The sequence below is a fragment of the Octopus sinensis genome, linkage group LG6 (genome assembly GCF_006345805.1).
Source record: "Octopus sinensis linkage group LG6, ASM634580v1, whole genome shotgun sequence".
In the NCBI taxonomy this organism is placed as follows: domain Eukaryota; kingdom Metazoa; phylum Mollusca; class Cephalopoda; order Octopoda; family Octopodidae; genus Octopus; species Octopus sinensis.
Window position 1 is genome coordinate 19,677,571 of NC_043002.1, and position 13,723 is coordinate 19,691,293.

The window sequence follows — 13,723 nt, forward strand, 5'->3', positions numbered from 1 at the left end:
TTTTACATCTCGTGTGTATGTACACGTGCACATGTGTGTGTATGTGTGCATCAAAGGATATAATAAGTTAGTTGTGCTCCCCTTATTGCAGTTTCAGCATTCATGAATTATTCAAATGGTATACATTCAACTATATGTTAGCATTTGATTAATCCATAATGGTAAAATTGTGCAGTAACTAACCTGCTTTACCATTTAGTATACACATATATACATATACATTTACCATCTCCTTCTTAAATCAGTTTTTCACCAAATGATGGAATCATGGTTGTGCTAATATCGGTTGTTGTTAGGATGGTTAAAGAGTTAGTGTAAGAGATGGCTGTATGTTGTTGGCAGGGACGGTTGTATAATTGTTGTTGTTGGTGTTAGGGGTGTTTGTATGGCTGAATTTAACCCCAAATCTACCCTGATCAAGCAGACATATGATCAAAGCAGTCTGACCATGACCATCCAACACTTGTAGGGGGATTTGTATTGGACAAATTATCTAATGTATTTTTGCTTTAACGATTGTAAGGTGTAGTTTGAGAGTAATTTGTCTGATATTTCTAGCAGCTCAATCGACCACATATAGACTCCCTTGTTGTTTGTTAGGGGTGGCTCTATGATTGCTGTGTGTACTGTTAGTGTAAGTGGTGGTTGTATGGTTGGTATTAGGAGTAGCTGCACAGTTGGTGTTAGCAGTGGTTGCATGGTTGCATGTTGAGGGTTGATCAGTTGGTAACGTCAGAATCAGTTGAGGTTTGACTGGTCAACAGCACTGACAGCTGTAAACTCGGGCCTCATTTGACAGTTCGGGTCGTCATCGACTTGCTGTGTGTATTTTGGCCCATGTGGTGTGTCTGCAGGACGGAGTATAGCCCTCTCCTCCTCTTGGTTGTGGTCACTCTTCAAGTAGAAATGGAAGCCCAGGTTCAGTTCCGGAATCTCATACATCACTGTCAGGGTTAGCATCATCATGATCAAGCCAAATATGAGGTATCCTGAAGATGAAAGGGAGTGAAAGTTAGAGGATGAGTAAGAGTACAGGAGAGAGAGAGAGAGAGAGAGAGAAAGAAAGAAACAATGAAAATGTGTGTCTAACAACAAGAATAGATGGGGTGTGTGTAAAAAAAAAGCTGATGCATATGTATGTGTAAAAAAGAGACAGAGTTAATAGTGTATGAGCTTATATGTGTGTGGGAAAATAGATAGTGTGTGTGTGTATGCTTGTGTATGATAGAAGAAATGGATGTTATTTGTTTGAGTGTGAATGGCGGAGTGTGAGAGAGAAAGAGAAATGTATAAAAGTAAATGGTTGTGTATAAAAGAAAGACAAGAAGTAAGAGAATGTATGTGTGGATAAATCATCAGAATAAAAGAATTTTAATGATAAAACTGATTCAAAATTTGAATGATACAAAGAATTGCAATTCTTCTAATGAAGTGAAATCACAATCACACACATACACACACACACTCCTATATACATATAGCACACACACTCTTATATACATACAGCACACACACGTACATACACACACTCCTATATACATACAGGTCCGCCTGACTGGCTCCCATGCCAGTCGTACATAAAAAGTACCAACTGACTGGCTCTTGTGCTGGTGGCATGTAAAAAGCACCATCTGAATGTGATCGATGCCAGGCCTGCCTCCTGTGCCAGTGGAATGTAAAAAGCACCCACTACACTCTCAGAGTGGTTGGTGTTAGGAAGGGCATCCAGCTGTAGAAACCCTGCCAGATCAGATTGGAGCCTGGTGCAGCCGCTGGCTCTCCGGATCTCAGTCAAACCGTCCGACCCATGCTAGCATGGAAAACGGACGTTAAACGATGATGATGATGATGACGATGACGACGACGACGACGACGACGACTATGTATGTGTCTGTGTTAATAATGAACTAGAAGAAAAACTATACAACACAGGGAAGGTGGATATGCAATTCCTTTTAACAGAATTTGTTAAGAAAATTAGTAATTACTTAACCAGAATTTACGATAGCACATGACACTTCAGCTTTGTTGTTGACAAGACTGTGATATGAAATTACAAATGAGATATCGACATCATCAAAACACTGAACAAAAGCTTGTAAAAGTTAGCTATAGTTGCCATCTCAACATAGACTTGCAAATATTTAGCTATAACAAAAGCGTTAGGAACCACCATCCACAATTTTGTAACTAGACATCCTTTGACTGCAGTTCTCGAAACAACAGATGTCATGTGGAGGAGCTATTGTAAGGAGCCTACATTTCTAATGTTGATACGTTGGATTAACAGGAAATACCTTCAAGGAAAGATTTGCATAGCATAGAGCTTTATTTAAAAAGTAGAAGCAAATGAAATACCACTGTGTATATAACTGTGTACGTAAAAGTACACAGTTATATACACACAACATACATTTGGCTTCAAGCACTATTGTATTCCCTTATACTAAGCTTTATACCAATATTTTATGTCATTTATTCTCATATTTATTTTATTTCATTCTCTTCTCTATTTATACTTTATTCCTAATATATATATTCGAAGTTTCAAAAGAGGTAGAAAATCTGCATTAAGTTAATTTTCGTATTACGCTGCAAACAAGGGAAACAACTAACGCTACAATTCCACAATGATTATTTCCCCTCACACGTCCATATGTGCTTCTCAGTCTCCTCTTTTTCTACGATAGCATGAGATAAACGAATACATTATCTCAGCATCGTTTTACAGCAAGATGCCCTTTCTGTCACTAACCCATACCTGCTTTTCAAGTAAAGGATCTATTATTTCATACATCTTTGAAGGTGCAAACCAAAGGCTGAAACTTTAATGACATCTGTGGAATGAATTTTCTAAAATTCAGTTCCAGCAGAATTTGAACTCAGAATGTTGAGGTGCATTTAAGATATCAAGGTCGCATACATCAGAGTTGCCTGCTTATTAAAATGCGCATGCGTGCGTGCGTCTGTGTGAAACTAATACTGTTGTCTGGAAGTATTGATTTTTCACGTTAGTGTTAATTACTTATACTCTGTGTGTATGTGTGAATGTGTACATCTGTGTATAAATGCATGGTTGTGTTTGGGTATGAACACATGAGTATGTGTCCGTCTGTCTGTGTATTGTCTGGTTATAGTGTGAAGTGTATCAGCCTTCAATGGTTATACACTATGTGTCAGTGTTGAGTGTGTGTTTTTCAGTATTCAATGGTTGTATAGTCATTAATGTCTAATATATCTACACATCCGTTCATTGTGTTAGCTCGATGTAGAATGTCTGTACTTGATCTCTTCAAAAAATCCTAACAAATCTAACACACAGATAAAGCCAGTGTCCTCATAGTTAAAGTATATCATAGTTAAAGAATATCACAGTTAAAGTATATCATAGCCAACAGCAAAAAGCTAGTTCAGCTCTTTTGATATCAATATGCCTGAGATCACCCCTGGCTCTGTAATGACAAACCCTCCATTTTCAAGTGCTTATATTTAGATCTGATTCTTACATCAGAGTAAGAATCTTTTGTTCAGTTGTGCACCCACCCCCGTCTTTATAATAGTTATTATTATTATTTTTTTTTCTACTCTAGGCATAAGGCCCCAAATTTTTTTTGGCTGGGGGAGTAGTCAATTAGATCGACACCAGTTTGCAATTGGTACTTAATTTATCAATCCCGAAAGGATGAAAGGCAAAGTCAACCTTGGCGGAATTTGAACTCAGAACGTAAAGACAGACGAAATACTGCTAAGCATTTTGCCCGGTGTGCTAACGTTTCTGCCAGCTCACCGCCTTTTATAATAGTAATTATACTATGACAAAATGTTTCAGAAGTTCCTTTAGAATTAAAATTTTAAAATACCCCCTGAATCACAACTTATAAATCCACACAAATTCTTGAGTATTTTTCAAAATGAAATGAAATGCATAGGCGGTGTTGCTAGGAATATAATAATGAAAGGATTAAGGTGTGATATACCTGTAATGGCCACTTTGTAGACAGCTCGGTACCTCTGGTCAGGACTGTCTCCAGGAATGTAATCTCCAAGACCGATGGTTGTGAGCGATATAAAACAGTAATAGAATCCATCCAGGTAGTTCCAGTTTGGTTCAAGGACTGAGAAAATGGCAGACGGAATGAGGAAGAACAGTGTAATGATGATTATGCCAACAAGCATCAGGTGCAACATCCGGATGTGAAAGACACGATACAGGTGACCAAGTTTCTGTAGCATCCAGTGCAGCAACGCTGTGACTGGGATCATCAGTCGTTCAACTAATGCCGTGAACATGATGAGGGTCAAAGGGATGCCAATCAGAGCGTAGATTATACAGAATCCTTTGCCAACATCTGACAGCGGAGTCACTCGACCATAACCTGAAAAGGTAAAAAAAAGAAAAGAAAATAACTTATACATCTAAGTATGTATGTATAAAAGCGTGTGTGTGTTGTAATTGATTAGCTCCAGTTCAGTCCTGACTTAGCACACTTGTGATTGAATGTGCTCCAACCATGACTCTCCTACCTTTTATTCCGACTTAGTGTATCTAACATATCATAATCCAGTGTTCGCTTCCTTTTTCAAGATGATAGGAAGTGATTTTAGGGAGATTTGACTGCTCTATCTAGCACATCAAGCAACTTTGTAGAAGCTCCCATTTGCTTACTGCAGAGATGACAAAATGGTTAAGAATTTCAGTTAGCAATTAATAGATTCCAGGCTCAATCTTACTCTTGGGAAGTATCTTCTAGCAGAGCCTTATACCAATCCAAGCCTTGTGAATGGTACGGGGACAGAGGTACTGAAGATCATCAAAAGAAGCCCAGCTTTGTCCCACACATTGTCAGTTTCATTCTACCTGAAGACTATGTCAAGAATACAAGTATCCTTAACCACTAACACTCATCATCATCATATATCATATGCTTTTTGCACTGGATTGATGACACTACATCAAAAGTCTTTCCAATTAAGCACAGGTTCGGTCTGATGAAGCCATAGCATCACTTTGTTCTGACTTTCTCATAGTGTTTTCTTTACAGAGATGTTGAAATGGTTTGCCATTACCTTCCGCAACTAGATGGCCGATAGTACACAAGGAGCTCAGGTTTTTAGTTCAGCTGGATTCACAAGAGTAGCAAGCTATTCAAGTGGGGGATCCAGTTTAGTCACCAACCACCTGACTATGGAGCAGGTGGTACTGGTTTATATGGTACCAGTAGCAAGTCACATCAGACTGTGATGAGATCTCTGACTTAACAATAACCATTAACACAAAGATTCAATAAATTGATTAAATAATTGGAATACTTATTGCTGATGTCAACTTGAAATTTATTTAATTTAATTTGTAAGCATGTTTAAGTAAAAGAAAATGGATTTTCCATATTTAATGGTATATAAGACACAATTTTTTCCCTCAAAAATTCCATAAAAATATCACCCCAGGTCCTGTATGCAAAGTAGTGTCTCTTTTTCTGAATACGTGTTACTGAAATTGGGGTATGTCTAATATGCCCATATGTCTTTTTTATGTCATCAAATATGGGTACATTACATATAGTCAAGTGTGGAGGCACGTAGCTTAGTGGTTAGGGTGTCAGCATCATGATCGTAAGATTGTGGTTTCGATTCCTGGACCAGGCGATGCATTGTGTTCTTGAGCAAAACACTTCATTTCACATTGCTCCAGTCCACTGAGCTGGCAAAAATGAGTAAAGCTGCGATGGACTGGCATCCTGTCCAGCTGGGGAACACATATGCCATTGAAACCGGGAAACTGGGCCCATGAGCTTGGCTAGGCTTTAAAAGAGCACATTTATTCTTCATACATATAGTCAAGCACTAGGATGTTTATATGAACTGGTTTGTGACATTAGGGAAATACTGAATAACTATCCCCCTTGAGAGTAAACTTGTTTGTTACAGGTTTCCAAATAACAAGGTGAACTATCTTTCATGGAACTATGAATATTGTCAAGATAGCTGGGGAAACTGAGGTACATAGTCTTAAATGTGCTGTCAAAATACTTAAATGAAACAATCTACAATGTATGTGAACCATGAATTAGTATAGTTCAATATCATATACACTCAGCTATGTCTTCTTTACATGTTACACATACACATATATAGACATCAAGTCTTCCCAATTAAGCAGAGGTTCTCTTGTCAGATGAAATCATAGCATTACTTCGTTTTTACTTTTCCATAGTGTTTTCTTAACAGAGATATTAGGGTGGTTCGTCACTGCCTTCTCCAGCTGGATGACCATTGGCCCACAAGGCAATACATTATTTACATGTAACTTTTCTTGTATGTTAACATTTGTACATCCATTTTACAATGCAATTAACTCAGTGATAACAGAGACCCTCTTTATTTGCTGCTCTACTTGCAGTATTATTCCTTATCTCACAGTGATTCCTATATGAAACTTTCCTTTCATATGAGAACAGAAATGCTCTCCTTTGTAGTCAAAAGCATCAGAAATTTTCATAATTTCTCCCAGGCATTTCAAGCCATAGTGAAAATGGGGTACTATCTTGATAACATACTCTTTTACTTGTTTCAGTCATTTGACTGTGGCCATGCTGGAGCACTGCCTTTAGTCGAGCAAATCGACCCTAGAACTTATTCTTTGTAAGCCTAGTACTTATTCTATCGGTCTCTTTTGCCGAACAGCTTAGTTACTGGGACATAAACACACCAGCAGTGGTTGTCAAGTGATGTCGGGGGGACAAACATAGACACACAAACATACACACACACACACATACATATATATGACGGGCTTCTTTCAGTTTCCGTTTACCAAATCTACTGCCAAGACTTTGGTCAGCCCGAGGCTATAGTAGAATACACTTGCCCAAGGTGCCACGCTGTGGGACTGAACCCAGAACCATGTGGTTGGTAAGCAAGCTACTTACCACACAGCCACTCCTACGCCTATTCATAAATTTTATATATGATACATAACAGTGACAACCACTGAGCCTTGTATCAGTCTTCTCATCACTAACCAAGCCCTGAACATTACTGTGTCAAGACCTAGTCCTCATAGGGCTGGCTACCTGGTTTGCACGGTGTATAAGTAACCAAGATCACAACATTTTTTTCTAAATGGGATGCCAGTCAATTGCAGGGTTACTCATTTACAGCTGAACATGAGAAATATTAAATGCTCAAGAACACAACATACCACCTGGTCCAGGAATCAAGACTATGATCTTGGGACTGTGAGTGCAACACCCTAACCACTAGTCCGCTTGCCTTCACTTAGTCATCCCACCCCGGCAAAGAAACAACAGACATATAAATTGTGATGAATGACCATGGGATTGCACTTAGAAAGTTACCCTCCAAGGCACAAGTCCGGGCAAGGTTCTTTGTGGAAGGCCAACAGTCGCATATGCATACCAGCTTCCTCGCTCCACGCCACTGATGTTATCCAAGGGAAAGGTAAAGGCCGATACAGATTGGCACTTGTGATGTCACAACTCATTTCTACAGCTGAGTGAACTGGAGCAACATGAAATAAAGTGTCTTGCTCAAGAACACAACACGCAGCCTGGTCCAGGAATCGAACTCACAACCTTACGATTGTAAGCTCGACGCTCTAACCACTGAGCCATGCTGATGATGATGAAGATGCTGATGATAATAATGGTGCTGTGGATACTCTGAAAAACTATATTCAAATAGGTAGACATGCATCAATAACACTTACCTATGGTGGTAAGTACGGTAGTTGCAAAAAACAGTGACTGGCCAAAACTCCAGTTCGGTTCATAGATAGTGATGTTCTTTGCAGCAAAGACACCTCGGTTGGCAGCTGTCACTATGATGTTTATGAATCCTTCTAGTTCCTCCTCTGGAAAGATATTTAAAAAATCAGCAATTTAGACATTGTTAATAATCATTACAACTGGTAAACAGAAATCAATAAGCAAAAATAATAACAGCAATAACAACAACAACAACAATAATAATAATAATAATAATGATAATAATAATAATAATAATAATAATAATAGTAATGATAATAATAATAATTCACAAAACTGAGGCAGAACTGGACAGCCTAGTATAACCTGCTCAGATTTTCTCCAATGGTATTAAGATGGAGTTTGGACTCTCAAAATGTGCTATGATCGTGATGAGATGAGGAAAGTTTGCCAGGATAGAAGGCATAAGGTTGCCAAGTGGAGAAATGATGGAGGTAATTCAACCTCAATCCAGTTATAAATACCTGGGAATACTTGAGGCAGATGGAATTAAACACACCGACATGAAGGAAAAGACAAAAAGAGAGTACCTGCAGTGAGTGAGAAAAATATTGGCTTCAAGGCTGAATGCCAGAAACATAATTTCGGCAATAAACTTGCATGCAAGCACAGTAGTTTGATATGGCACTGGGATCCGTAAGTGGACAGATGAGGAAGGAGCTAAAGGAGATAGACAGGAAGTCAAGAAAGCTCTTAATGATGCATGGAACTCATTATCCACATGCAGACACTGATCGCCTATACATGAAGAGAGTAAATGGAGGAAGGGGACTGATAAGTGTGGAAGACTGCATGTATATTGAACTTGAGAGCTTAATGAAATACCTAGCTCAAAGTAAGGAAACCTTACTAGTGACAGTTAGGAACGAAGGAGCATTGAGAGCAGAGAAAAAAGGGAAAACAAAGGACATGAAGAAGAATTACGCAAGAAGGGACTACACAGTCAATTTCATGTAGCCACAACTGAAGTTGCTGGAAAAAATAGGTGGGATTGGCTGATGAAAGGAACCTTAAAAAAAGAGGCTGAGAGCACTATACTGCAGTGCACCACCAAGTTCTGGCCATGAACTGTAAGGTCAACCTGAGGAATGAGCAAATGTCTCCACTGTGCCACATCTGCAATAGAGTGGATGAAACCATTGCCTATATCACGAACGAATGCCCTAAACTTGCTCAAAACCACTACAAGTAATAGTAACATGACCAGATAGTGAAAGTGCTACATTGGAAACTGTGCGAAAAGTGGGGGCTAGAGAGGGGAAAAATGTGGTATGAGCACAAACCACAGGGAATGGCAGAATTGGAGACTAGCAAATCCTCTGGAATTTTCCAATCCAAACAAATCAGGTCCTAGAGCATAATAGACTGGACCTTGTGGTGGTGGACAAGGTGCACCACATATGCTATATAGTTGACGTTGCATGTCAAAAGATCGAGAGATACAACCCTCTTAAGTATGAAAAGCCAGGCTATGGAAAATGAAGAAGGTGAAGATAGTGCCAATTATTGTTGGGTCCTTGGGGACAGTATCAGAAGGCATCAAGAGGGATATAAAAGAAATCAGAAAAGAGTGCACAGTAGAACTGTTACAAAAGGTTTGCCTCCTTGGCACAGCCAGAATAATCAGGAAAGTATTAGATAGCTGAAAAAAACAAATAGTATGGTACTGTAGGATGCAGGTAGTAAGCCTGCTATGCATGCAAGACTCCAGGATCTCCAATAAAACCTGTGATAAAGAGAAAAAATAATAATAATAACAACAACAACAACAACAACAACTGCCCTGATGCAGTACCAGACAGTGGCTTGCATAGCTTTTGATCGTAACAGTTTGGAAGTGCTATTATGTATAGGTTATGTCTTGGTATGAAAGATGGGCTGCAGCAAATATTCTGCTCAATACTACAAATTTGCTTGTCAGTTGTTTGACCGTAACCAGTTGAGCATGTCCCTTAGTGGCTGACGATATGTGCATCTCTGATCACAAGCAGAAGTAGTGGGGGAGCATTTTAGCCATGTGTTGAGAGGAATTCTTTGGGGTTTGAATAATTCACCACTGGAAACAGGGGTGTTTCATTCAACATCCTTAAACAAACCTTATCCAGGGATCTTTTGAGTGACATGGGCTACTCAACCTGAAAGAAATTCTAACTGGATCACACCTGCAAGGTCATGTACTGTTTATCTTGATATGAGATCACTATGTCATGCACACATGGTTGTGATGCATGTGCCTGGTGTACCCTTATCAGACAGGTAGTCAAGATGGGTATACTGGGCTTCGTATATTTTACCTCAGTATCACTTTGATGGCATGTACTGCTCTCTCACTCAATAATAATAACAATAATGATGATGATGATAATTTCTTTATTATTGCCTCAAGAGCAATGAATGTTAAGACATTAGAAGGACTCCTTACAAATGCAGAGTGGGCTTAAAAGAAACTGAATAAAGAGAACCAAATATGTACCTATTTATCTGTATGTTACTGTGCATTTTGAGTCACCTTTAATATCATGGCCAAGGCAGGCCTTTCTGTTTGCCCTTTAGTCTTTATCAACCATTCTTTCTATATTTCTAATTTTTCTGTAACCTTTGCCATGTAGTTAGTGGAATGAGTTCATGTGTATTAAAAGTACTCCATTTGTCTATCGATATTGGATTTAAATACAAAATACGTAGAGATATTATTAAATATTGCTTGACCAGTAAAAATACCATTTAAATGTGTATTTTCACATGTAAACTCAATCAATTGGTCCATATACTCACACACAGGTCTATTAAATTTAAATCTGGTTGACAATCATCCTCAACTACAAAGAATTTTGTGTGTGTGTGTGTGTGTGTGTGTGTGTGTGTGCGTGTGTGTGTGTGAGAGTGAGTGTGTAGATAGATAGATAGATAGGCAGATAGATAGATAGATAGATAGACAGACAGATAGATAGATAGACAGACAGATAGAGAGATAGATAGACAGATAGACAGACAGACAGAGAGACAGACAGACAGACAGACAGACAGATAGATAGATAGATAGATAGATAGATAGATAGATAGATAGATAGATAGATAGATAGATAGATATACATACACATATACACATGTGTAGTACACTCACAAAATTAAGATTTTGCATGCATTAATATTATTTAAACAGTCTCATTTTTCATGTTGACATGAGTTGTATGAAATGTTTTGAGGCAGTTTTCTGAAGCTAGATGCTTTTTTTTAAGACCAACCCCTACTTGTTTCCATGTAAGATACTTTATTCCAGTAATTTATTGCTCTAAGATATATAATATACAAAATAAGATTATATGTAGAAATATAGATAATCAGATAGATAAACCTACAGAGAGATATACAGACAGATAGAACTACTGTTTTATCTATCTGTTGGGTGGATAAAGAGACAGATGAATAGATAAATTGCCAGATGTATATAACACGCAGCCAGGCACTTAGTCAAACATACAGACAGACAGACAAAGCTTTACAGATAGAACAAATTGAAAGTGTGTATATATGTAAGTAGGTAAATATGTAGGTAGGCAGGAAGGTACATAGGTAAGTATGTAAGTAGATAGGCAGGCACATATGTATGTACGCATGCTTGTGTGTGTGTGTGTGTGTGTGTGCGTGTATGTGTGTGTGTGCGTGCGTGCGTGTGTGTGCGTGTGCGTGCGTGTGTGTTGTCTCTTTTGATTAGAATTTATTTTAACAGGCCACCTGTTAAGTAGCAACGTAGTAAAGAAAAGGTATTTAAAATCCAAAAAATATAGTGTGTGTGTGTGTGTTGTGTATGTGTGTGTGTGTGCGTGTGTGTGTTTGTGTATTTATGTATGTATATATGTATGTACAGATGAAGTTTTACAAATCTTGTTGAAGATATAAAAGATTATCTGAAAAAGGATTAGAGACCAGTAAAAGTGGGAGTAAAGAGTATGAACGAAAACTGGCTAACCACAAATCTCTCTGAGAAGACCTAAATGTGTAAATGTGTATGAGAGGGAAGAGGGGGAAGATAATAAAATCAGACTAAGGACTGCGGATTAGATGACGGATCACAGATAATTACATCTTAGAGTACTTTCAAGGGAGACACACAGTGACATCTGGTGAAAACTGGTAACAAATAACTTTGACAGGAAAGATGAGTTTACAGAACTTTATAGTAAGAGAACAGTGGTGTTTTAGTACAAAAACATAGTGGCCTACATCTAATGCATTATGTTGGTGTTTCTAAGAGAATGGAGGTGAGGCTAAGAGGATTGAAAATGGAGCTGATAATTGTTTACCATCCTAGCATGAGTTGGATGGCTTGACTAGATTCCAGTCTGATTTGGTATGGTTTCTATGGCTAATGACAAAGCCCTTCCTATATACACACATTTTTTTACTCTAGGTACAAGGCCCGAAATATTTTGGGGAAGAGGCCAGTCGATTAGATCGACCCCAATATGCAAATAGTACTTAATTTATCGACCACGAATGGATGAAAGGCAAAGTCGACCTTGGCGGAATTTGAACTCAGAACGTAGTGGCAGACGAAATACTGCTAAGCATTTCGCCCGGCGTGCTAACAAGTCTGCCAGCTCGCCGCCTATTCCTACACACACACACACACACACACACACACACACACATGTATATTTATGTGTGTGTGTGTGTATTTCTGTACCCTTGTTTTCTTATCATGTGATGATTGTAAAATGAGCATCACTGCCATGCAAGGGATGTTGCTCATTTCCAGTCATCATCATCATCATCATCATCATCATTTAGCGTCCGCTTTCCATGCTAGTATGGGTTGGACAGTTCAACTGGGGTCTGGGAAGCCAGAAGGCTGCACCAGGCCCAGTCTGATCTGGCAATGTTTCTACGGCTGGATGCCCTTCCTAACGCCAACCACTCCATGAGTGTAGTGGGTGCTTTTAACGTGCCAGACGGGGCTGGCAAACAGCTACAGTCAGATGGTGCTTTTTACGTGCCACCGGCACAGGGGCCAGGTGAGGCTGGCAATGGCCACAATCGGATGGTGCTTTTTACGTGCCACCAGTCTCCTTTTAAAACCATGTTTGGCCATGTGGAAATATTAAAGGCATCTGGTGGTAGAAAATCTGCTTGAACAAATCTTGTCTAACCCATGCAACCTTTAAAAAAACGCATGTTAAAAAATAATCATAAATATATGATTATAAAGGAATCTCCACCCTGTGTAATCACTTGATCAGTTAGAAGTAGCAGTAAAATTTAAAGGAAAGTACACATTGTGTACTCTAGTTCTGGATTATTTTATTTTATTTATTTATTTTTTTTGTGTCACCTAGTGTAGGAGTGGCTGTGTGGTAAGTTGCTTGCTTATGAACCACATGATTCCAGGTTCAGTCCCACTGTGTGGCACCTTGGGCAAGTGTCTTCCACTATAGCCTTGGGCTGACCAAAACCTTGTGAGTGGATTTGGTAGACGGAAACTGAAAAGAAGCCCATTATATATATGTATATATGTGTGTGTGTGTGTGTGTGTATGTTTGTGTGTCTGTGTTTGTCATCCCCAACATCACTTGACAACCGATGCTGGTGTGTTTACGTCCTCATAACTTATCGGTTTGGCGAAAGAGACCAATAGAATAAGTACTAGGCTTACAAAGAATAAGTCATGGTGTCGATTTGCTCGACTAAAGGCGGTGCTCCAGCATGGCCACAGTCAAATGACTGAAACAAGTAAAAGAGTAAAAGAATAGCCAAAGGAGGAAGTGTAGCACCATTGTGACCATTTTTAAGATCTCTGAGACTGGCAAAAAAAAGGAAGGAAGTTATATTCAGATTGAATATTTGGTTTGAATTCTTGCAACAGAGAGTACCCAAAGGCCAAGTGGTGGTGGTCTTAAACGGGGCAATGTATTAAGCCTATTATTTCAAAATACTGG

General features: G+C 38.9%; 1 protein-coding gene and 1 long non-coding RNA gene across 3 annotated transcripts in view; one reads left to right on the forward strand and one right to left on the reverse strand.

Annotated features, from left to right (window-relative positions):
- LOC118763833 overlaps positions 1–3,669 on the forward strand; it is a 6,848-nt gene extending 3,179 nt beyond the window's left edge. Inside the window, exons 2-3 of the long non-coding RNA XR_004999584.1 lie at positions 743–756; positions 3,625–3,669. This is a non-coding gene — a long non-coding RNA (uncharacterized LOC118763833). The remainder of the gene's footprint in view (positions 1–742; positions 757–3,624) is intronic.
- The window catches only part of LOC115212980 (potassium channel subfamily K member 1), a 200,703-nt gene that overhangs the window by 45 nt on the left and 186,935 nt on the right, over positions 1–13,723 (reverse strand). For both annotated transcript variants that reach the window (XM_029781844.2, XM_036503682.1), the window contains exons 2-4: positions 7,730–7,873; positions 3,978–4,376; positions 1–989 (exon numbers count right to left, since the gene is read on the reverse strand). The exon at positions 1–989 is cut by the window's left edge and continues 45 nt beyond it. In XM_029781844.2, the coding sequence (XP_029637704.1) occupies positions 739–989; positions 3,978–4,376; positions 7,730–7,873 (794 nt within the window). In that variant the 3' untranslated portion in view covers positions 1–738. The remainder of the gene's footprint in view (positions 990–3,977; positions 4,377–7,729; positions 7,874–13,723) is intronic.